The sequence below is a fragment of the Marmota flaviventris genome, chromosome 4 (genome assembly GCF_047511675.1).
Source record: "Marmota flaviventris isolate mMarFla1 chromosome 4, mMarFla1.hap1, whole genome shotgun sequence".
Classification (NCBI taxonomy): Eukaryota; Metazoa; Chordata; class Mammalia; order Rodentia; family Sciuridae; genus Marmota; species Marmota flaviventris.
This window is the reverse complement of record NC_092501.1, coordinates 155465390-155487963: the sequence shown is the minus strand read 5'-3', so window position 1 is coordinate 155487963 and position 22574 is coordinate 155465390. Positions and strand designations below refer to the sequence as shown.

Genomic DNA, 22574 nt, shown 5'->3' with positions numbered 1-22574 from the left:
TAAAGATTCTGATTTTTAATGCACAGGGAGATGCCAGATGGAAGTGGGCCCTGCTTCCACAGAGAAATGCACCATCTAAATCATGCCAGAACATCCTGCCAAGGAAAAAATCTAGCAGATTGTCTCCTTGGCAGTATACATGCCTGTGTGTGTGTGTGTGTGTGTGTGTGTGTGTGCATGCGCGCAGATATTTGAATATATGACTTTTCTGTTAAAAATGTTGTCATGTACGGAATGAGATTATAACCTGCATTAGTTTTCTAGGATTGCTCTAATAGAGAACCAAGGAATAGGTGACTTAGACAATAGAAATTTATTTTCTTGCAATCGAGATGCTGAGGAGTCCTAGGTCAAGATGTCTGCATGCGTGGGTTCTTCGGAGGCCTCTCTGTTTTTGGATGGCTGCCTTCTCCTGTGCAGGTCTATGTCATATTCTCTCCTCTTGAAGATAAGAGTCCTTCTGGATTGAGGCCACCCTAATGGTCTTGCTTTACCTTAATCACTCCTTTAAGGATCCTATCTCCAAATACAGTCACCTACTGAGATATTTCAGGATTTAGAACTTCAGCATATGAATTTGAGGGTGGGGGGACAATTCAGCCTGTATCAAGGCCCCAGGAGATTTTTTGTTATTTTTGTTTCTAAATTAATGTGATCAGAGCAAGTGGTGACTTGACTGTATTTAAAAATATAACTGATTCATTCAGCAAACATTCATTTGTGCGAGGCTCAAGTGTTAAAAAATTAAATGTGGCATGGTTTGTGCCATTGAGGAAGTTAGTGGGAAAGCATATATAAATACCTCAGTGGTCTCATGGTGAAACTATGAGAGATGGACATGGAGTGCAAATGCAAGGAAGCTGCCTGGGATAGTGAAACTAGAGAGTTCTGACCAATAGGTAGGAGTTGGCTAGGTCTGAAGAAGGAGAATGAATACTGGGCTGAGAAAAAGAACTGTGGTGGTAAAGAGCTGGGAACCAAGTCCATCAGAGCACTACAGCTGCCTGCTCCCTTCTTATGATGGCAATGATGGTCCAGGAGGGAATGGACACTTCCCGGAATTCTTAGCCTCAGTGGCACATGCCTATAATCTCAGTGGCTTGGGAGGCTGAGGCAGGAGGATCATCATTCAAAGCCAGTCTCAGCAAAAGCGAGGCACTAAGCAACTCAGTGAGAGTCTGTCTCTAAATAAAATACAAAATAGGGCTGGGGATGTGCCTCAGTGGTCAAGTGCCCCTGCATTTAATCCCTGGTGCCTCCCCCCCAAAAAATAACCCAAGCCTCAGTGCTATTTTTCCTAGAACTATGTTAAGAGATTAGTAAAGGGATTTAATTGCATGTTTTTATTGTCAAGATGCCAAATTAAACCACAGCCCTCTAGGAGTGGTGGGACCTGAAGGTTATCTTCTGATCCAACCCCCACTCCTGTCTCAGAGGAGGAAGTGCAGACCTACAAAGTGACTTGCCCAGGATCACCTGACTGGTCGTGGTCAGCCCCTCCCACATGTCCTGCCATTTCCAGCCTTATGACTGATTCCCTAGCACCTCTGCTCTTGGAAGTGGCTTATTTTTCTTTGGAACTTTATCCAAACCACTCAAATGCTACCATGAACAGCCTTTTCCATAACTTAATTATATTTTGATCCTAAAATAATATTCAGAGTGTTTTTAGAAGTTACTGTTTTTTTTTAAAAAAAAAAAATTATTATCCAGTTGTATCTGAAAGAGAGCACTGGCATCCAAAAGGAGAAAGCTTTAACCACAACATAACTTACTCTGAAAAGAAATTTTAAAACACCTCCTTTCCCCTTGGGAGTACTTCATGTTTTCACTTTAGGCCACTTCTTTGGCTTCTGCCTGTGTCACTGAAGATGCCAGCTGCTCTTCCCACACATGATTGATACAGGGACTCCTCTAATATTTTTAAAGCCTTCATGCAGTTTGCCTCATATCTTAGGAGAGATGAGCTTTATATGTTCAAGTTACTTGTTTATATGTTTGTCTTGTAGTTATTGAGAATTTACACATGGAAGTTAGGATTGTATGTCCTTGTCCTCTACTCCATTAAGAATTGTGTGTCCTTGTCCCCTACTCCATTGTTCTGAATTTAGAGAATAATTTTGTAAATCATTTATGATTTCCAAAACTTAGATCATATCCCCTCAAAGCCTGTCTATTTTTAGACTGAAGATGATTATTTTATTCTGATTTGTAACACAGATCTGGTCTTATTTTTCTTCTTATCAGTGAGTCTTTCTCAAAGTGCCATGACCAAGTATAAACCTATACCCTGGATTGGTGTAGGAGCCAGATAAAGCTTTCATTGTTACTTCAAGTACCCTACCCAGGGATACTTTAAAATTGATTGGCATTTGGGGACGTTGTGTATATTGAGCTGATGGCTTCAGTGTACATTCATGTACCTTCACAGTGGTAGTGGGGTAACTCCATCCATTGCATACTTATATGGAAGAATAAATGTGCACACTGTTATGCTTGCTTCTAATGCTGCATTGTGGCAAAAGGTGGAGATGACTACCTGTGTCCAACTTTTCATCCCCAATCAGTCAAACCACACTTGGTTATATTCACTGAAAAAGGATATGAAATCAGAGCCTCTCTGAACCAATATCTGATATAAGCAATTTCCTTACTATAACAATAGACCTGCAAGGTTTGGTTATGTATGACTGAGCCAGTCTAGAGCTTTATAGTTGACAGGTACTTGGAACTTACAGTTCTTGAAGAAAATATAAAACAGATGTCATCAAGGCTGCTGAGAAATTCTCCCCCAACTCTCTGCTACTAAGGTCAACATTTTTTAGGTGTTTCTTTACACCATTTATATTTAGTAGCTATATTTTAATTAGACTTGATGTCCTTTCCTCCCACACTGAATCCAGCTAAGTACTAGCATTCCACAAGTGTCCTTCAGGAAAGGAGGCTGAGAAACTGGTATAGGAAAGGGTGCATATATACCCCTAAGTTAGTTACTTGTTTAGCCTGCAACTAATTTCTAGCTTAATTGCACAAGAAAAGAACTTTTATTTGTAAAGTGCAAGAAGGATGATATGTTTCTTCTCCTAAATGGATTGTTTTGACTTTCCCTAAACCAACATTTATGCACACATGTACCTGTGTGACAGAGTGTTAATATGCACACTTCCATCTATGAGTATTTTGAACAGTTGGTAGGCACAGAGCACAGAGGAGAAATGCAAATGGAATAGAGGACACAGCCTCAACCTTGAAGCTGACATGATCACTGGAAAAAGAAGACATTCAGCTTTAGACAAACTGAGCATAATTCAGGAAGGTGTGTGTATGTGTGGGTTCCAGGAGTGATGAGAATTAGTGTGAAACCTGGGCCTTGAAGGATGCCACAACTCAGGGAAAGAAGAATGAGTCTTAGACAGCTATAAGCCTCTGGAGCAGAGCTCAGGGTGGCTAGATTGAGATTAGAGGGAGGAGAGTGAAAAACAGGATTAACTCAAAAATAAGGATTAGATTATCTGGAGCTTTGAAACCAAGCAGCTGACAGTTTGGTATAGAGATCAGAGAGAGGTAGAGTAGGTTCTTCAATAGGAATAATGAACTTAAAAAAGATATAAATGTTAACAAAGTAACTTAGACTCACTGATATATAAGTTTCTATCTAGAGTTGTGTCCTATGTGGGACACACATATGTACATATTCATATATATATCCATATATATCATATATATATATTTTTTTCTCTCTCTTTTCTTTAATTAACTGCAATAACATGAAATGACATTTTATGATGATGCTGATGAAAACCTAGCATTAGGAAAGATGAGGTGGGATTCCGTTTGAGAATGAATAGCATCATGAGTGAACAAGAGACAGTATTAAGACAGAATTATGAATTCAATCCAGAAGTTCCCTGCTGGGTATATATTAATGAGAAATGAAAGAATGTATCCACACAAAGGCTCATATGCAAATTTCATAGAAGTTTTATTCATAGTAGTCAAAAATCAGAAACAACCCAAATGCCCATCAGCTGGATTTATAAGCAAATGTGGCAATCCTGTATAATGGAATACCCTTAGAAATAAAAAGGAGCAGAATACTCATTCTTGCAACAAAATGAATGAATCTCAGAAGTGCTATGTTAAGTGAGAAAAGTCAGACACAAATGACTACACACTGAGTAAGTTCATTGATGTGACATTCTAGGAAAGGAAGATCTATGGGGATAGAAAACAGCATGGTGAGTGGACGTGGGAGCTGGGCATGGAGAGTGGAAGTGACAGAAGTGGACTGTCTTCTTGTCTGTGGTGGTTACACACTGTATTCACTTGTCAAGACTTGCCCAGCTTCACACTTTAAAAGTCTGGATTTTATTGTATATAAATTATACATCATTACCCTAATCTAAAACACACAGAACATAGTAAAGTCAAAGTTGAGTGGAGCAGGGGATATGACTTACTGGGGAGATGGGCAGTGATGAGTTCTGCTTAGAATAACTTAAACCTTAGGGCTGTAGGTTCAGGTGCTGTGATAAAGACATAACAGTAACTTAAACAAGGAACAAGAGTGTTCAAGTGTAAACTTATAGCTTGCACTTATGGGAGGAGCTTATAGCTCCTTCCCTCTCATTGTTTTGCCCCGCTGGAGTGCTGATTTAATATTGTTGCCACCACATCCACATTGCAGCCAGTAGGAAGGGAAAGACACACCTTTTCCTTTTAGGATATGATTAAACTTGAAAACATTGCTGCCACTGCTACCCTGTTGTCCAGACTTAGTCACATGGCCACACCTAGCTGCAAGGGATGGAAGTCTTTAGTCTGGATATCCATATGTCCAGTTTTGTTGAGCTGGGTTTGGTTTCTAACACTGCTTTTTTAGAGAGAGGGAGAGAGGGAGGGAGGGAGAGAGGAACAATATTGGGTGACAGCCAGCAGCTGTCAAAAGGGGTAATGGCACAGAGAACCAATTTCCAGTTCACAGGTAGAGACTCAGGCTTAGAACTAGGGAAATAGATTTGTGAGTGCTAGTCTGCTTGAAATCATAAGCCTAAGTTTTTCTCTGAGAAAAATGGATTGTGTTAGTCTCAGTTGACAGATCAGTTTAGCCATGAAGGAGATTTATTAAGGCAGTGACTGTGAGGAAGTAGCCCAAGAGATGGTGGGAGAGCCATCAAAGGAGGGTTCAGTCTGTTCCAGGTTAAGGAGAGCGAAAGGGAAGGGAACTTCTGAAAGCACAGTGTGATCTTAAGAGAGAGTCCTGGAACCAAAGCCAGTTGCCAGAGTCCACATCCCCCAGTAACAAGCCTGCCTTTGCATCTCTGCCCCCTCAGTTATTGGCTGGGAGCAGACAGTACAAGGTATGGATGGCACAGACACTGCAGTAGCTTTCAGAGCACAGTAGAGGGGTCTATCAGGCACCTCTGTTCACTGCAATTGGAGATCTGAGGCATAGTTCTCATGGCACCATCTGGGTAGAGAGGGACATAAACATGGAGAATCTACAGAGAATGATTATCGTGGCAGAAAATTATAAGGAGATAAGTGGAAGAAAATAAGTTGTAGAAAAATTGGGAAGGAGAGGTAGTTAGGTAGGGACTGTGATAAGGAGAGGTTAACTCAGTTTGCTGACAAAAGTCGTTGACGAAGTTCTTAGCCCTGTTACTTTTGTTGTTGTTTACAAAGCCTAAACAAAATGTTTACTTATTAAGTCTTATTTATTGTGTCTCACAGAGTAGTAAAACAATTCATAGAAAAGAAGTCTCTAAACCCCACTAGAGAGTGGAAGGACTCAGTAAGGAACACAGAAGTGAACATTTGATGACTGTTCCCAAGTGCTCACCAGCACAGCAGTGATTGGAGGAACAGAGACCTGTAGGATGCAGGGGAGCCCATTGCTGAGTCTCTGCAAACCCCTGGCTTTAACAGCAGTGCTCACAGGGGCCTCAGCAGCCAGGTTGGATGTGGGTCTTCAGGGAGATCCCATGTAGTGGAGTCACAGCCAGCAGGATAGACATAGTGACTCCACAGCAGGTAGGCTGGAGGGGGCTGGTCCTGTGAGAATAGGCTGGGCTGCAGACCCCACACTGGCAGTTTCCATTGGAGGAGCAGATGGTGGTGCTGGCTCAATGGGGACACTGCAGTGGCACTGACAAGAGACCCTCCAGCAACCACGGCCAGAAGTTGGGTCCTCTCCTTTGATTGCTCTTATATATTTTCCACCCTGGGCACTAGCCCATTGTCCCAGAGGTTTTCTTTCCATTTCAGCTTATAGTAATCTTAGTAATCTTTATAAAAAAGTATTTAATTACCTAAGTCTTTATTATCTTTGGATGTGTATGTCTTGCCTTGTAAAAAGACTTTAATTTGTTTTATTGCTAAATTAGGATTTGTGTGTGTGTGTGTGTAGATCAAACCCAGGGCTTTAAGCATAGTAGGCAAGAGCTCTACCACTACCATAGCTGTTTTTCACTGCTGGGAAACTTCTTTTCAGCCTTTACAGCCCTAAGTTATCATTTTCTAATCACTGAGCAGCATTAATTATGGGCTATTATGTAAATTATCCATCATTCTTCACATCTTTTAAAATAAAAACTAACAGTGGAGATTTAAGTCTAGAAGTTTAGGGAGTAGTGTAATGATTCTCACGTGATCCAGTAGTTCAGCTTCAGCAGTTAGCAACATTCTGCCTTTCTTGCTTTACATAGCTACACTTTTTTTGCCTACAGCATTTTAAAAGCAGCTTACCAGCATCTTATCTCTGAAATGCTTAGTGTGTCATTTCTAACAGATTTTGAAAAAGATATAACTCTTATAGCATTACATTTTAAAACTAGCAATATTTCTTTATCATCGTCTCACACCCAGTCTGTATTCGGTTCTCCCCAGGTGTCCCCAAAATGTCATGTTACAGTTGGTTTGGCTGAATCAGGATCTAAATAAAGTCCACATATTGCATATTATTGATGTGAATCTGAGATTTTTTTGATTCTCAAATTGTTCCCTCTTCACTTTTTGATTGAACATATTTGTTAAAGAAAGTGGGTCATTGGTCCATCAGAATTTCTCACATTTTAGATTTCACTGATTAGAATCTCATAGAGTTACATGACATGGTTCTCTAATCCCTGAATTTCCTATAAATTAGTGGTTATGTCTGGAGCCTGATTTGATTTAGGTTTTATTTTCTTTCTGGTAACGATACTTCATAGCTGGTATTACCGCATGGTCTCAGGAGGCCTCTATGTCTGGTTGTCCTACCTTCAGTGATAGTAACAACATTAGCTAATAGGTTGGCCTGCTGTTCACTTAATGTATACATGATAGAGTTCTTCATCCATTTTTCATGGCCTTAGCAGTCATTGACTCAGCCCCCTCCCAAAGTCCATAGGGATACCACTTTTTCGGGAGTGGCCAGCTTGGGTGACTAGCAGTCATGCCTTGTGGTTAGTTGTCCTTTCCAGAGTCCTGGAAGTCACTCATATATTAATGCTAACACCTCAGGATATAGAATTATTGGTTACACATTGGAACACAGTCCCTTTGAAATTTCAAAACTAGAGGTTAGTACTGTTTACTGAACTCTAACCCTCAGTTTTCTCATCTGTAAAATGAGGATGATGAGACTCCCCTCACATGGCAGTTAGAATTCTTTGAACGCATCAATGGATAGATATAGTGGAGCATTTAAGTAATTTCGTATCACCCCACCACCCTGTTTCAGATTCTCAGCTGATGGTTCTATTTATGTGTCCAGGAGAGGAGTCAGTGTGGTCTCCCTTAGCAGGAGCACAGGCTTTAAACTCATGGTAGAGCTGGGTCTGAAGCATTTTAGTTGTGTGACTGAGGACACATTTCCTTAACCTCTCTGTTCCTCTGTAAAATGAGGACTAAATTCATGGGGATTTCATAAGATTCGAATGAAAAAGTGCATAAAAACATACCTAATGTAAAAGATACTCAATGACAAATGGTAGCTAATTGCTAAGTAGTCAATATAATTTTTTAGGTAAATATTAATGATAAAGATTATTATGTAAATTTAACTAGAAGCAGACTGCTGCCTCTTAAGCAGTTTAAACTGGTCATGTACAGTCATCAATCTTTGTATTTTTATTTTGAGTACTTGGAGCATAAGCCTAGACCAGTGTTTTCTAAAAGAGGTGCAGACACCAGAATCCCCAAAGATGTTAACTAAAAATGCAGGTTCCTATACCTTCTCCCTGCCAAGCTTTTAGGTCAGAATCTCTGGGAATAGAAACTGTAGCTCCACTTTTATAGATAGTCTTTATCATGCTGAAGTGTATCCATGGCACTTATTTGAAATATTTGAACACTTGTATAGTACTTTGAGAGAAAGAAGAGTAATTCATTTTATCTAATTTCAGACAAATAAGATTAGAACTCTGGGTTTTAAAAAATGGACTCCAAGTTAAGATATTTTCCCCTAAAGGATTGCAACTAAAAAAAAATAGTAAATGTTTGCTTTGAATTCCTTTTAGTTATTACGAAACCAGAGATTTCCTGCATCTTACCATCATGCAGTGGAAACTGTTGTGAATATGCTGATGCCACACATCACACAGAAGTTTCGAGATAACCCAGAGGCATCCAAGAACGCAAATCATAGCCTAGCGGTCTTCATCAAGGTGGGAACCTCCAGGGGAGAGGGCGTCAGCTGCAACTAAAATGTGCTTTTTAAGTTTTTCCTAAGCAGAGTGCATAGAGCAGGTGCTCTGACAATGTCAGTGATGTGTTTTTATGCTGAAAAATAAACTTACTAAACAAGTTTATAACTTATTAAACAAGCGCTGATTTTTATCCTTAACAAGTGTTGATTTTAGCCTAAGTTTCCAAAAAGTATAGGCCTGAAATACTGACCTTTGTGGGGTTTTTTTCTCCACAGAGATGTTTCACCTTCATGGACAGGGGCTTTGTCTTTAAACAGATCAACAACTATATCAGCTGCTTTGCTCCTGGAGACCCAAAGGTAGTGTGACTATTGCATGAGGTTCCTTGTGTCTCTCTGATGCACATCTGAAAATCCACCTGTCCTCTCAGTTCTCATATGAATCTTTCAGTCCCAGAGGGACAGCTCACTTCCCTCTTGAAAATATTGTCACTTGCTTATACTAATATGAGATATTAGGGACATAGTAATTCAGAATGAGAGATAAACATACCCATAGATTTTGCTCTTATAATAGCGCAATGACATTTCAACCACAAAATGAAAAGTATAAATGTTATGAGTCACAGTTTACTTAAGGAAAAGAAAAAAAGTAACCATGTAACCTTTATCTGCTGGAATTATGACTGTTCTCATTCTTTTTTTTTTAAAGCTCTGGCATACTAGTCTTTTTTATTGTATTGAATCTGTGTCTATAATTGTAAGGTAGGTGAAATCCTTTATGGAAGTAGGAACATAAATAATAAATGCTCTAAACATCACCTGAGGACATTGTTTAATGAAATGTGTTTTCAGTTGTCAAAGAAGTCCCTGCAGCCATTTTAAAATCTGTAAACTGGATTGGAACGTGCATTTCCCACAGGTCCCTGTTGCTGATGCCTGGGTGTGTTGTTTCTGATAAGCTTTTTTAGTGTCCCATGTAAAATATCTAGTGAAACATTTAATTTATGATAAAACATTTTTTCCTGCAGACCCTCTTTGAATACAAGTTTGAATTTCTCCGTGTGGTGTGCAATCATGAACATTATATTCCCTTGAACTTACCGATGCCATTTGGAAAAGGCAGGATTCAAAGATACCAAGGTAACCTATCTTTACATGCATTAATTTTTTCAGAGATAGCCATTCATTTTCTAATAAGAAAAGAGAATTGATTCAAATATGATATTAGTATTTTCTGATTTTCATTGAAGAATTAACTTTTTTCTTGTTAAATTTGCATTTCAAATGTATTGATAAGTGTAACATGGAAACTTACTTTTTGATAAAACTTATTAGCTTGCAGATCATGCCAATGTGACTCATTTTCATTGAAAAATTCCTTTGCTTAAAAAAATAGAAATCCATTTTATTTACTGTAGTTTGTTTTTGTTTCACTTTTCTTTTTTTTTCTCATGAATTAGCTTTTCTTTCACCAACTGTGGAGTCAAATGACACTCCTGTAGGTAGGTGTGGGATGTGATGCCTGCTTTCTTGCATTTTCCTCCTTTAAAAGAAAAAGAATGCAAGTGACTATTCAAATGTTTACCTATACTATTTGTTTAGGCATTCGATCATTTTTAAACTCACGATGAAGTGGTGAATTTGTTTTCACTGTAGCTAAGACATTGCAATAACATCCCAGGGAGGCATCTTGCTCCTAAGGTTACTAGATTTTCTAGGATGTTTCTTCAAGTAGAACAAACAAACAAAAAAGTCCTACTTCACCCCAAAATTGCATTCCACCACTTCCATAGCCTTCATCCACAGTGGTGGCAGTAGCTTGAATCACAAGCAACATGGCTTTTTCACATGCTTTTTATGTTTGCATGTTGAGTTTTTATTAACTGTTCTGTATCGTCTTTAAGTTTGAAGGGAATGAGGTCAAAATGTTTCTTATCTTCATCAAGTAAATCAACTTGAATAAAGTAGAATGACAAGTCTATCAAGCAATATTCATTGAGTTAGTGCCTTATAATGTGCTTAGGTTTGTTTGTGCTAAAGCAGAAAAAGTGGGAAGAAGCCAGCAAACTATTAATGACACATTGAAATTTGGAGAAACATGCAGAGATATTCTTTCAGAGACAAATATTTTCCCCCCACCCCAAACAGATTTGTAACACTTTATAAAGAACAAGAAGGGAAATTGTGGCCCTGGAGTTGGCAATCATTTGTTCAACAAATGGTTGAGCCAACTATGTTGCACCAACTAGTCTAGTTTCGGGATACAGTTGTGGACAACCTGAATAAAAATCCTTGGCTGTTTTATATATGTGAAATACACAGAATGTTGGAGACTGATAAATGCTAAGGGGGAATAATAAAGCTTGGAAAGGAGGATATGAAAAGTGGTGACAGTGGAGATAGGGTGGGTAGATAAGAGTTTTGGGAGAAAGTGAGAGGTTGAGCCCAGCACCCGCAGGTCTGAGAGGGAGCTTCCTGGCCAAGGAGCAGCAGGAATTCAGCTATGCAGTCTATCCTGGGCTGGCTAACCTCTGTTTCACACCCCGCTGTCCCCTGCATTCCATGTACCCCTGCTGACTCCCAGCTTTCCAGCCATGGCATGCCTACCCCAGCACCTTTTAAATAATCCCTCCCACAAAAGTCCTCATCTTCCCCAGAAGCCATACCACAGGTCCCGGTGGGGCCTTGCAGGGTCCTCACTCTCTCCCAGCTCCTCGTGGAGTTAGTTCCTCTCCCTACCCTCATCCATGCCCTCCCTCACCTCACAGTCACCTGTTCTTGGGGACTGGCCTCTTTTCTTTGTTTCCCCTATCAGAGTGCTAAGGGTAGCTATTTATGTCTGGTGGTGGGGCAGGGAATGTATTACTGCCCATATTGCCCTTTAAGCCTGCAGGACTCTGTTGTTTGTCCTGTAGAATTGAGCCAACGGAAATCTGTCAGGTGTCTGGCGGACTCACACCTTCAGAGTGTCTCTAGGGTATTTGGTGCAAGAGGGGCTACCCTAGGCAAGTGGGCATCTTTAAGATATGGATCCTTTGCCTTGTCTCATTGTTAGGAATTAATCTCTTTTAGCATTCTTCTTCTCACTTGCCCCACCTCACCTTCTCTCCCATGTACACCTACCCATATGAACTCATAGCTGCGCGTGTATGAACATGCATATGCCACAAGTACAGGTATGTAAGAGCACACACAGTTAAGCCATAATCATTTTCTTTTCACATAAAGAGATTTATGTGAATTCAAACTGTGAACTACAGTTTGGGTAGACTGGGTTTAGTAATCATAAACAGTGAACAGATTATTCTGGGAAAATGAATATTCTTCCTCTTTTACTAAAGGGTTTTACTGGACCTAGGTCAAAATTTGGGCAAATTTAAATATAAATAACAGATATGGATTGAAGTCAAAGGAGGGATCTGTATCTGTAGATCATCCTTTAATAATGGAGTCAGTGTAAGAAATCAGGTGCTGTCTTAAGCTTCCCGAGAGGGAATGTTGCAGCTTTGGAGTGATGTTCAGCTGCTTTTACCTCCCTCAGGAAGGTCCATGTTTACTTCTAGATCTTTTCCAGAAGAGCTTTCAACTTTTTCATTTAGCTTGCTGGTGAGTTACTAGTTTGGTTTGGTGCTTGTCCCTTCCAATTTTTGTTTATATTTATTTGCTTTTAGAGGTGTGGAAGTATTAAACAGATATTTTAGAAAATACTATAATAAATAAGTTCTTCTTTTAGTGATAGCAGAATAAATAGGTTATGTGCAAATTTATTCATTTTGAACACATTGGGTTTTATTAGGACTCTGCAGGCATTGATGATCAGGAAATAAATATTGAACTAAGGAAGTAAATCATTTTAATAAGGCATGTGTATTTATTTATTCTATAATTACATAATTTTATGCACAAATTACTCCCATGCTTATATTAATTAATACAATAGCTTATTTTTAACTTTTTCAGTAACAAAATTATAATGTAACATGCTGTTCTATATTCTAAAAATTGGTATTAAAACTTATATTCAATCATGAAGGATGCTATGTGTTCCAAAATCCAGGGCACTTATTTGTATTTAAATTTGGTTTTCACATAGGAGTTTGATGTGTAAAGGAGTATAGCAGCATTTTAGATTCAACCCTTTCCTATTTGAAGACAGGTCTGATCATGCATTGGCAGATGCAGGGCAGGCTGAAAGCAGAGGATGGATTCAGTTTTTATTTTATTCAGAGAGCATTGGACCCTTCCTGACTAAAGTAGTCTCTCTCCTCCTTTCAGATCTCCAGCTTGACTACTCATTAACAGATGAATTCTGCAGAAACCACTTCTTGGTAGGACTATTACTAAGAGAAGTGGGCACTGCCCTCCAGGAATTTCGGGAGGTCCGTGTGATCGCCATCAGTGTGCTCAAGAACCTGCTGATAAAGCATTCTTTTGATGACAGATATGCTTCAAGGGTGAGTGGCCCTCAAAGGAAGCAAATACGCAGTGATAAATGTCCTTTAAGTGATATGAAGAGAGTACTAATTAGAAAATTCGTGATACTAGTACAAGACTTTCCTCTGTTTTCGGAATAAAATCTAATATTTGTCCTTATAGAGTGGATCTAAATAAAGAAGATAGTCTGTGTCAAATTACTCTGTCATTTGTTCTCAGAGCTATGGAACAAACTTACTTGTGTCTTTGTTTCAGAGTCATCAGGCAAGAATAGCCACACTCTACCTGCCTCTGTTTGGTTTGCTCATTGAAAATGTCCAGCGGATCAATGTGAGGGATGTGTCACCTTTCCCTGTGAACCCAGGCACTGTACGTAAGCATAGTTACTGGACATAGCCCATATTGTCTTAAGGCTGCTATAACAATGCCACGAATGGGGTGTAGAACAGCAGAAATTTGAGAGGCCAGAAGTCCAAAATCAAGGTGCATCAAGGCATCAGGGGAAGAGGCTATTCTGTGCTTCTCTCTGAGCTTCTGGTGGTTGCTGGCAGTCCTTGGAGTTTTTCTTTGGCTGTGGTGGCATCACTGCCATCTCTGCCTTTGTCTTCACATGGTATTTTTCCCTGATGTGTGTCTGAATCTTTGTGTGTCCTCTCCTTTCTTATAAGAACACCATTGGTGGGATTTATTCTTAACTTATGTTTTAATTACATCTGGAAAAATTATATGTCTAAATAATATTACATCCTGAGGTTCTAGGCGAGTTTTGAGGGATACAGTTCAAACCTGTACACACCCTCTCCTCTGTTTTGGCAATAACACCACAATTGGCAGTTACTTTGTAATAACTCTTGGTAAATTACATTTCTGGCTAAGATGGGGTCAATCAGTAAACCTTCAATTCTTGCTCTCCTAATGGCCTAATATCTTGTAAACCTTTGGGATTTTCATTTGTATATTCAACACAAATTTCTGGTGGGAGGAGGAGCAAAATTAAAGGGCATGATTTTAACCCATGTTCCTTAGAGCCCAGACCTGCTCCAGTTCTGATAGTAATATGCTGTAGTCTTGGAAAAGCCATCTCTCTAGGCTATAGTTTCTCTTCTTTAGACTGAATGTCAGGGATGCCAAGATGAGGGACCAGAATCCCCTGCCTTCAAGAAGTCACACACGCGCACACACACACACACACACACACACTCTCTCTCTCTCTCTCTCTCTCTCTCTGTGTGTGTATATGTGTGTGTGTGTGTGTATATATATATATATAATAAAGAGATATTATATATATAATATCTCTTTATTTTGTTTATTTATGTTTATGTGGTGCTGGGCATCAAACCCAGTGCCTCACACATGCAAGGCAAGTGCTCTACCATTGAGCTACAACCCCAGCCCCTTCCATCTTAATTTATATTGTATTTGTGTTTGTATTTGTAACTAATTAGAGAGGCATGGGAAATTAAGTAGACTGAAGAATGATCCCAGAAATTATTTTAAAACTTTTTGACTAGAGATTGGTTTGTTTATATACTCTGTCTTTGATACATGGTAATTTGTCTTTTTATTTAAAAAAAAGATTCTTGGTAGCATCTTACAATTCAGCATTAACACAATCAAATTCCTTATCACATTTCAGTTGCAAAAGACTTTTAAATTATTCACCCATAATGATTTTTAATTATTAAAGTTTGTAAAAATTCTACAAACTAAAACTTGTATTTGTTGTCTTCCTAAAGTTCTTTTCTTGGCCTCAGGGCTTATCTGCTAATAATATGAACAGATATTACCAGTTCCCTTTCCCTTTTATTCATACCATGAACTGATGAAGAATTAATCTTGCCATTTCATCATTGTAACACATACTTGTGAAATTTCCATGCATGTTTCTTTCCCTTTTTCCCAAGAGCAATGCATGGTCCCATTTATTACACTACCTCTTTACCCCTCCACATATATTTTCTAAATACTGTTACACTGAAGTGATCCATGTTTATAGATTTTTTTTCTTATAAACTTTCTTTCCTAAATGCCCCTTGCTGATCTCACCTCTACAACTTTGCCTTCCATATGTGTATTCTCTAACTGCTTTTCTAAGCAGAATAGGTAATGCAGATCAGAATGTGACACTCTGTCCTGTTTCAACCCTGAAAAACACAAATTCGAGGTCTTTCTTTGAATTTCGCTGAAGTAAAATCCCCTTAAAAAGAGATTTAACTTTAAATATGATGTCATTTCTCCTCTGATAAGTTCACATGGAGCTCCAACCATCCAGAGTCTGTTGTCATTACTGCTAAAACTCCAGCTCACTTGGGAAGAACAGCCCCCGTGGTTGCTTCTCCCCCTTAGGCCCTTGACCGTGTCAGGCTGCTCTGCGTATTCCTACATGTGCCTTCACATGTTGAGAACAGTTGGTAACTCACTCTATTATCTGTTTACTTCTTCTCTTCCCTCTTTGACAGACTGTGAAGGAGGAACCCCTTGCTTTGCCAGCTGGGAACCCGCTGGTGACACCACAGAAGGGAAACACACTGGACCACAGCCTGCACAAAGACCTCTTAGGTGCCATCTCTGGCATTGGTAATGCTCTATGCACTTGTCAGTATCTCTCCAATGTCACTTGGGTGTCATTGATTTAGCAGTTTCTTAACATATTACACCACGAATTAGGACTGGGTTTCTGCCTTGAGTATTCTTTCATAGTGTGATACTTCACAACTGAAATTCTTCAGCCATACACTGTAATAAAGATTTCAGAATTCTTGTGAATTCTGAACATAATATATTTAATCACTTGCTTGTGCTGTTTGCTTTTTGTAAAATTCTTGTGAAGTATTTTAAATCTTAGATTGTTCATGCTTTTAGAAAAGGAATATCTTTACAGGTGTTGGCAGGAGATAAAAGTTGTAGTATTGGCAATTTAGAGGAAATGTGAGAGTGATTCCTGAAGGGATTATTCTGTCACATTTTGTGGCTGGGATTCAATCCTAAAATCAGCTTTCAAAAATCTTCTGTCCTACAATATTTTTCTATATGAAACAATGAAAAGGAGTATCCCCCATGGGGAGGGAAACAGATGGTATAAATCAAGATTCATTTAGTTTTTTCATAAGAAAGTGCCGGAGAAAATGTATCTATTTATATTCTGATGACTGAGTCATAGCTTCATGAAGATAATGGATATCAATATATGTATCTACATAATATATATATTATATATATATGTGTATATATATATTATATATATATGTGTGTATATATATATATATATATATATATATATATATATATATAAAATCTGTCTTCAAGGGATTGTCATAGATGCTTAGTCTTTTTCTGTCTTTATTTCTTCCTCTCTTTACCACATTTTAAATAAATAAAATGTCCTACTATGGCTAGTGGTTAGACTATCTATTAATGGTATAAATTCATGGCAGAAAAAAGTGTATTCCATTTATTCAGCTAACTTACAGACTGTTGTCACTTTGAATATATGTTCTTACCTTTTGTATTGTTAATGACATTTTTCATGGTAGATGATGAAACAGGGTAGAATATAAGATTAGAAAACTCATTTGAATGCCTCAATTTTTCCTACATTACCAATACCAATCCTTAATTTCCTTATAGTCATGTATGGTTTTCATAGTTAGATTTCCCTTGTAACAAGAGTTAATGTATGAAAAATGTTTGGAGCAGAGTCTAGTGCACAGTAAATGCTCAGCAAATGTTGGCTGCTCTTGTTGAGTTTCCATTTACCTTTCTTCTGAGGCCTTCATTCTGTCCTGCTCTACCCACATGTCAAGCTGCCATTCTGGAGTGAGGAGGTGATCTTTTTTAGAGGGTTTCATGTGCAGTAGTTAATAGCACTAGCTTATGTCAGACACATATGGCTTTGGATCTGGACTGCTGACTAGTGTCATGGGCAGGGTGTCCATCCTCTGCACCCTCCATATCCATACTTCCACACAAAATCATTGTCAGTGTGCACAGTGCTTGGCATGGTAAACACTCAGTACTCTTCTTTGTCAGTATAACAAGCACAATTATATTATGTTACTCATATTTTTTGATACACGCTTAGTAGCCAACTAGATGAGTCCACAAGCTCAGAAATGTGTTGAAAATCTTAATGCTGTGTTCTCTGTGACCAGTACTCTGTAATACCATAAGAGAAGCATTCCAAACTTTGTGGAAATGATCAGACCACAGTAAGGGAATGTTCTAACTCAGTGGACTCTGTCCAGTGCAGAATTCACCTTATTAGGACTTGAGATTCCTTGAGCACATGGAGATGAGTCATCAGACATCCTCAGCGTGGCCTGAACAGTGGTAATGACCTTTGGTTGCTCTACACTCACGGTGTAGTTATGAAAAGAGCTTGAGACTGATGCACTTCCTCTTCACACTTCATGGAATTTCAAGACCCAAATCTACTTTTTATAGGAATTTGCCACACAACAATCTTATTTATCGTCAGACTTTGTCTGTGTTTCCTTTCATCTTGAAGATTAAATTCTTATTCTCTTTTAGGAGTTCCTTCTAGAAAATCCCCACCTTGACCTGGGTTTGCTAGTTTTTTCCTCATAGCTGTAGCAATTCCTTTTTTGTTTGTCAGCTTCCAGTTGACTTTAGTCCTGGTGCTTATCTTTTAGAGCAGACTTTTATCCTGCATCTTTGTCTAAAAGAAATTCCGTTTCCACACATATTAAGAATGTTCACTCACCTTTTTTTTTTTAAGTTGTAGATGAACACAATATCTATCTTTCTTTCTTTATTTATTTATTTTTATGTAGTGCTGAGGATCAAATCCCAGGGCCTCATGTGTATGAGGCAAGTGCTCTACCACTGAGCTACAATCCCAGCCCATTCACCAATTTTTTAAATGTTTCTGGAATGTGGTGCATGATAATTTATAAAATAGATTTATTGCCTGGGTAAAAAATACTCCGAGATTCATTCATTTTAGAAAGCAAGACTTCCGGGGCTGGGGTTGTAGTTCGGTGGTGGAGCACTTGCCTAGCATGTGTGAGGCACTGGGTTCAATTCTTAGCACCACATAAATAAAATAAAGGTATTGTGTCCATCTACAACAAAAAATATTTTTTAAAAAAAGCAAAGCTTCTTGGGTTGAGGGTCCCATTTTCCACACACAGTACATTGGGCTGTTGGTACAAAGCAGAGAAGGATGAACAAAATGTTTTATTTGCTCACATGTTTAAGGTCATTTCCTGGGCCAGGATACTAAACAAACACACACACACACACACACACACGACAAACTAAGCATGATGATTTTTATTTATTGCACTTGCATCTGTTTGTCTTAAATTAGAACTCTAGTTTTGGAATCAAGCCTAAAAATCCGAGAATTTAAGGCCTAATTTTACTTTATTGAGTGCCTTTATCCTGAGTTATATATTCTACCTTAATCATGAAGTACAGTTATATTTGGATAATTTTAATTGGTCATTGTATATGTTTCTTTTTTCTTATGGAAAAAATGGTTTTTGTGTTTTCGTAGGGTTTTTTCTGTTCCTGTGACAGTTGATCACACAGTTCTCTGCTGGAGAAATGCAGCCTGTGGGCTTACAATAAGGCCCCTGTTTCAGCCTTCATTTTTCCAAATTCCCCTGGATTTTCTTTTCTTGACCTTAATACATTGGATCATTTTCAGGGATAGTAGTGGGTAAATCTGAGTGTTTGGGAGGGGAAAGGACTTACAACCTCTGTGTCATGGGTCTTCCTTCTAACATTAAAGACTATCTTGGGGGCTGGGAGGTAGCTCATAGGTAGGGTGCTTGTCTAGCATTTGTGAGGCCCTGGGTTCCATCTACAGCACTTGGGCAGGGGCGCATCATGACATTACCTAAGACATAAATTTATGCCATTAGCTACCAAATTTAAAAGTGAAAAAATATTTTTGGTGCAACTCAAGCTGGCTATTATTTAATTTTTATTTTTTAACTTAGAAGCATCTCACTCCGTGCCAGTGAATTTGCCTGCTGAATCTGAAAAAATAACTTGCCTTTGTGAGGTGCCAATAATGGCATCTTTGGCTTGGGTCTGTGAGGCCTGCTTACAGCTGCTGAGCACAGTGCCAGAACTCCCCTCGTGCCATCTGCAAAACCAGCCAGGCCTTTCTACTGGTGGCATGCTTTTGGTTCAGCACAGAATGTACAAGTCCAAAGAGTCTTTTTAAAATTACATAATTTATTTAAAGCTTATCTAAGCAGGAAGTCAATGTATTTTTAAGGGCCATCACAGATTTTATTTCAAAGTTGAGCTTTCTTTCTACCCGTAAATGTTTATAACAGAGATTCCCAAATATTCTCAGTTCACAGAGAATAAGGGTGGATCTTATTGTCAGTAATTTTTTTGTGATATCCCTAGGCCAAAACTAATAGTTCTGTTTATTAGAACTTATCTGTTAGCAGTTCTGTTTATTAATAACTAGCAATTCTGTTTATTGGTACTTAGGACCAAATAAACTAATAAATACTTATGATCTAACAACTTAATAGGCATTTGTAAAAATAACAATACACCTAAAATTTTAAAGAAAATAATGCTTCTATTTCATTTTTAATAACCATAATGTTACTAGTGAGTTTTGTTTGCCTAATAGATGCTCATAGCTTCTCATACTTCAGACTCAGATTTTCTACCACCATTCTCACTTCCTGTTTTGATTGATTTTTTTTTCTAGTACTTGCTTTTTGTCATAGCAACCACCAAATACTCAGCTTCAGCTTCAACAAGATTCAACATAGCATGATCCAGTATTGAAACCACAGTTTCCAGCCAGTATCAAGTATCATTGTGTTTTCCTGAAATTTTAAAATATACCATGAAACCATGCAGAGTAGGGTCCCTTAGTACAAAGCTTACATATTATAGGCTTATTGTGAGGCTTAATTGGATGGTTGTAGATGGATTTATTTTCCAATATTTGTTCTATTCCATTCTGAATAATGTATGCCCCTGTAGTCTGAGCAATCAAATAACTAGCAGTTCTGTTTATTTGGTACTTAGAACCAAATAAATGAGTTGACAATAAGTGAGTTGACATTTATTCTGATTAAAAGTTTATTTTTTATCTCATTTTATATGACCTGGCTCTTTAAAAGTGAGCCAACCTCCAGATGGAGGGGAAAATGCCAAAAAAGCAGTTTCTTTTAAAGTGTAATACTTTATTTTGTTCTCTTTTACCAAAACTTTGGTCTTCGTCAATTTCTGTATAGCTTCTCCATATACAGCATCAACTCCAAACATCAACAGTGTGAGAAATGCTGACTCAAGAGGATCTCTCATAAGCACAGATTCGGGCAACAGCCTTCCAGAAAGAAATAGTGAGAAGAGTAATTCCCTGGATAAGGTGATTTCTTTTCTTACAGTAAACATGCTTCATATTCTACTGTCTGTTAGATGTGACCTTTTGTTTTTTCAAACAGTTCATTAAACCTGAAGCAGATGATGCTTTTGTCTAAAGTTGGGATTCATTCCCCATTTTTTTTTCTTTTTTTTTTTTGTGGTGCTGGGGATCTAGGACCTTAAGCAAGTACTCTACCACTGAGCTACATCCTTAGCCTCCTGAAACTCTGATTTCTGTTTCAGGATCTCAGGTCAGGACAATGCTTTCAATAGAGCGCCTTGGGTTATTCTGGCAGGTGGTTCAGGTAGAAAATTAAATTAAATGCCCTCTTTAGCTGGGCATGGTGGCACATGTCTGTAATTGCAGCAACTCAGAAGGCTGAGGCAGGGGGATCACAAATTCGAGGCAAGTCTCAGCAACTTAGTGAGGTCCTAACCAATTTAATGAGACCTTGTCTCAAAATAAAAAATAAAAAGGACTGGGGATGTAGCTCAGTGATAAAACACCCCAGGATTTAGTCCCCACTACCAAAATTAAAAAAAAAAAAAATGCCCTCTTTAGAATCCCCACAGTCTTTACATTGGAGTATACCATTTATAACACAACTACCCACACACGTGTTTATTAGATCCAAGCCAGCTCCAGAAAAGATTAATTGTTTATATCAGCAATTCAGGAATAAGGTGAAATTTGAAATCACTCTTGATTCACATTGTGCCCACCCCCAAAACAACACTTCCTCCTTATAGGTAACCATTTTTCCTAAAGTTACTAAAGGCTCAGACTATTTGGAACTTTGTGGGAAAGGATAGAGATTGAATTTAAATCCAGAACCATGGTAGACTGGTATCACCCTGGGCACTGTTTGTTCCTAAGCTCTTTAAAGTTATAATAGGGAAGTGCTTCTACCAATACACAGGTGAACCATTTAAGGACGTATTCCTAATTATCAGAAAATGTCCAGACCCCAACATATTCCTCAGCATCAGGTTTGTAATCTGGTCATGTGGATGGTATTGATGTGATTGTTTTTAAGTACAGTGTGTCAAGGCTCGATATCTCAGTTGTGACATGTGGAACTTTCTCTTTGATCCCAACTTGCCTCCATGTGTAGAAGGAAAAGCTGCTTAGAAGGCACTCTACTTATGTCATATGCAGTGCTGGAGAGGAGCAGGAGAGCTGCCAGTCAGCCAGGAGAAACCGGGTCACTGTGGATTTTTCCCTTCTAACCATTCCACCTTTGCCAGAGGAAATGATGCATGCTGTTCCCTCCCTCCCTCTGCGAGAAGTACTGATTTCTAGTGGCTCTGATTAAGCAAATGGGCAAGATGATCCATCCATACCTGTTTTGCCACTAATAGCATCTTTATTTTTTCCTTAAATAAAAATATTCATATATCTTAGTAATTAAGGCTGTTTATTATATAGATATATATATATTTTCAATTGGCCACCAACAACTTCAATGAAACATCTTTCACTGTTTTTTGGGTTTTACTTTGGTATTTGGCAAAAAAGTGTTCCTGATTTTAATTGGAAATATAACTTGGAATTTTTGTAAATCTCCTTTGTTTTTAATCATGAGATGAGATTATTGTTGTGTTTTGTTTAAATGGGAACCTGCTATTTAGTGGTAAAACTGCCTTCCCCTCTGCCCCAACCTTCCTCACGTGTGCTGTGTTCTGCTAAGCTGATGATGGAGGAACCACATTGGTTTAGGTCTTCGGCAGTGCTGTACTGAGGTGTCCTGTTTGTCCCCTTGGAGCCTGCCAGGTGTTTTAGTGGTGCCCACTGACTGCCCCACAGTGACCCTGAATGACAGCACTCGGCTGCAGGCTTTGGTGGCTGGTGCACAGCAGCCCCTCAGGCTCTCCTTACTGTTGCAGCCATGCCGTTCTCTGAAGGAGCTGGGTGACTGGGTGGTGTCTTCTGAGGCCTCACTTTTGCATAGGATCCCAGTGTACACACTTTTTGCTTGAGGTTTTATTTGGCATTTCTAGACTGGCTATCCATTGTGACAGGTTTGTGCCTTCTGGCTTGTGCCTTAGGCAAGTGTGCAAAGGAGACAAGCCAGAACTCTAAGAAACAGCATTTGTGTGTATTATATTTGGGTGAAAGTATGCCTTTTAATTG

General features: G+C 38.7%; 1 protein-coding gene across 17 annotated transcripts in view; it reads left to right on the top strand.

The window, feature by feature from the left end:
* Nucleotides 1-22574, top strand: part of Dock9 (dedicator of cytokinesis 9) — a 288524-nt gene that overhangs the window by 202704 nt on the left and 63246 nt on the right. For 16 of the 17 annotated variants that reach the window (XR_011707424.1, XR_011707425.1, XM_071611603.1 and 13 more), the window contains exons 28-34: nt 8502-8648; nt 8906-8989; nt 9661-9772; nt 12908-13086; nt 13322-13435; nt 15529-15646; nt 20311-20444. Coding sequence is in view for 15 of the 17 variants with exons in the window: in XM_071611603.1 (XP_071467704.1) it covers nt 8502-8648; nt 8906-8989; nt 9661-9772; nt 12908-13086; nt 13322-13435; nt 15529-15646; nt 20311-20444 (888 nt within the window). In the remaining 2 variants the exon portion in view is untranslated. The remainder of the gene's footprint in view (nt 1-8501; nt 8649-8905; nt 8990-9660; nt 9773-12907; nt 13087-13321; nt 13436-15528; nt 15647-20310; nt 20445-22574) is intronic. The other variant, XM_071611604.1, reaches the window with a different exon arrangement.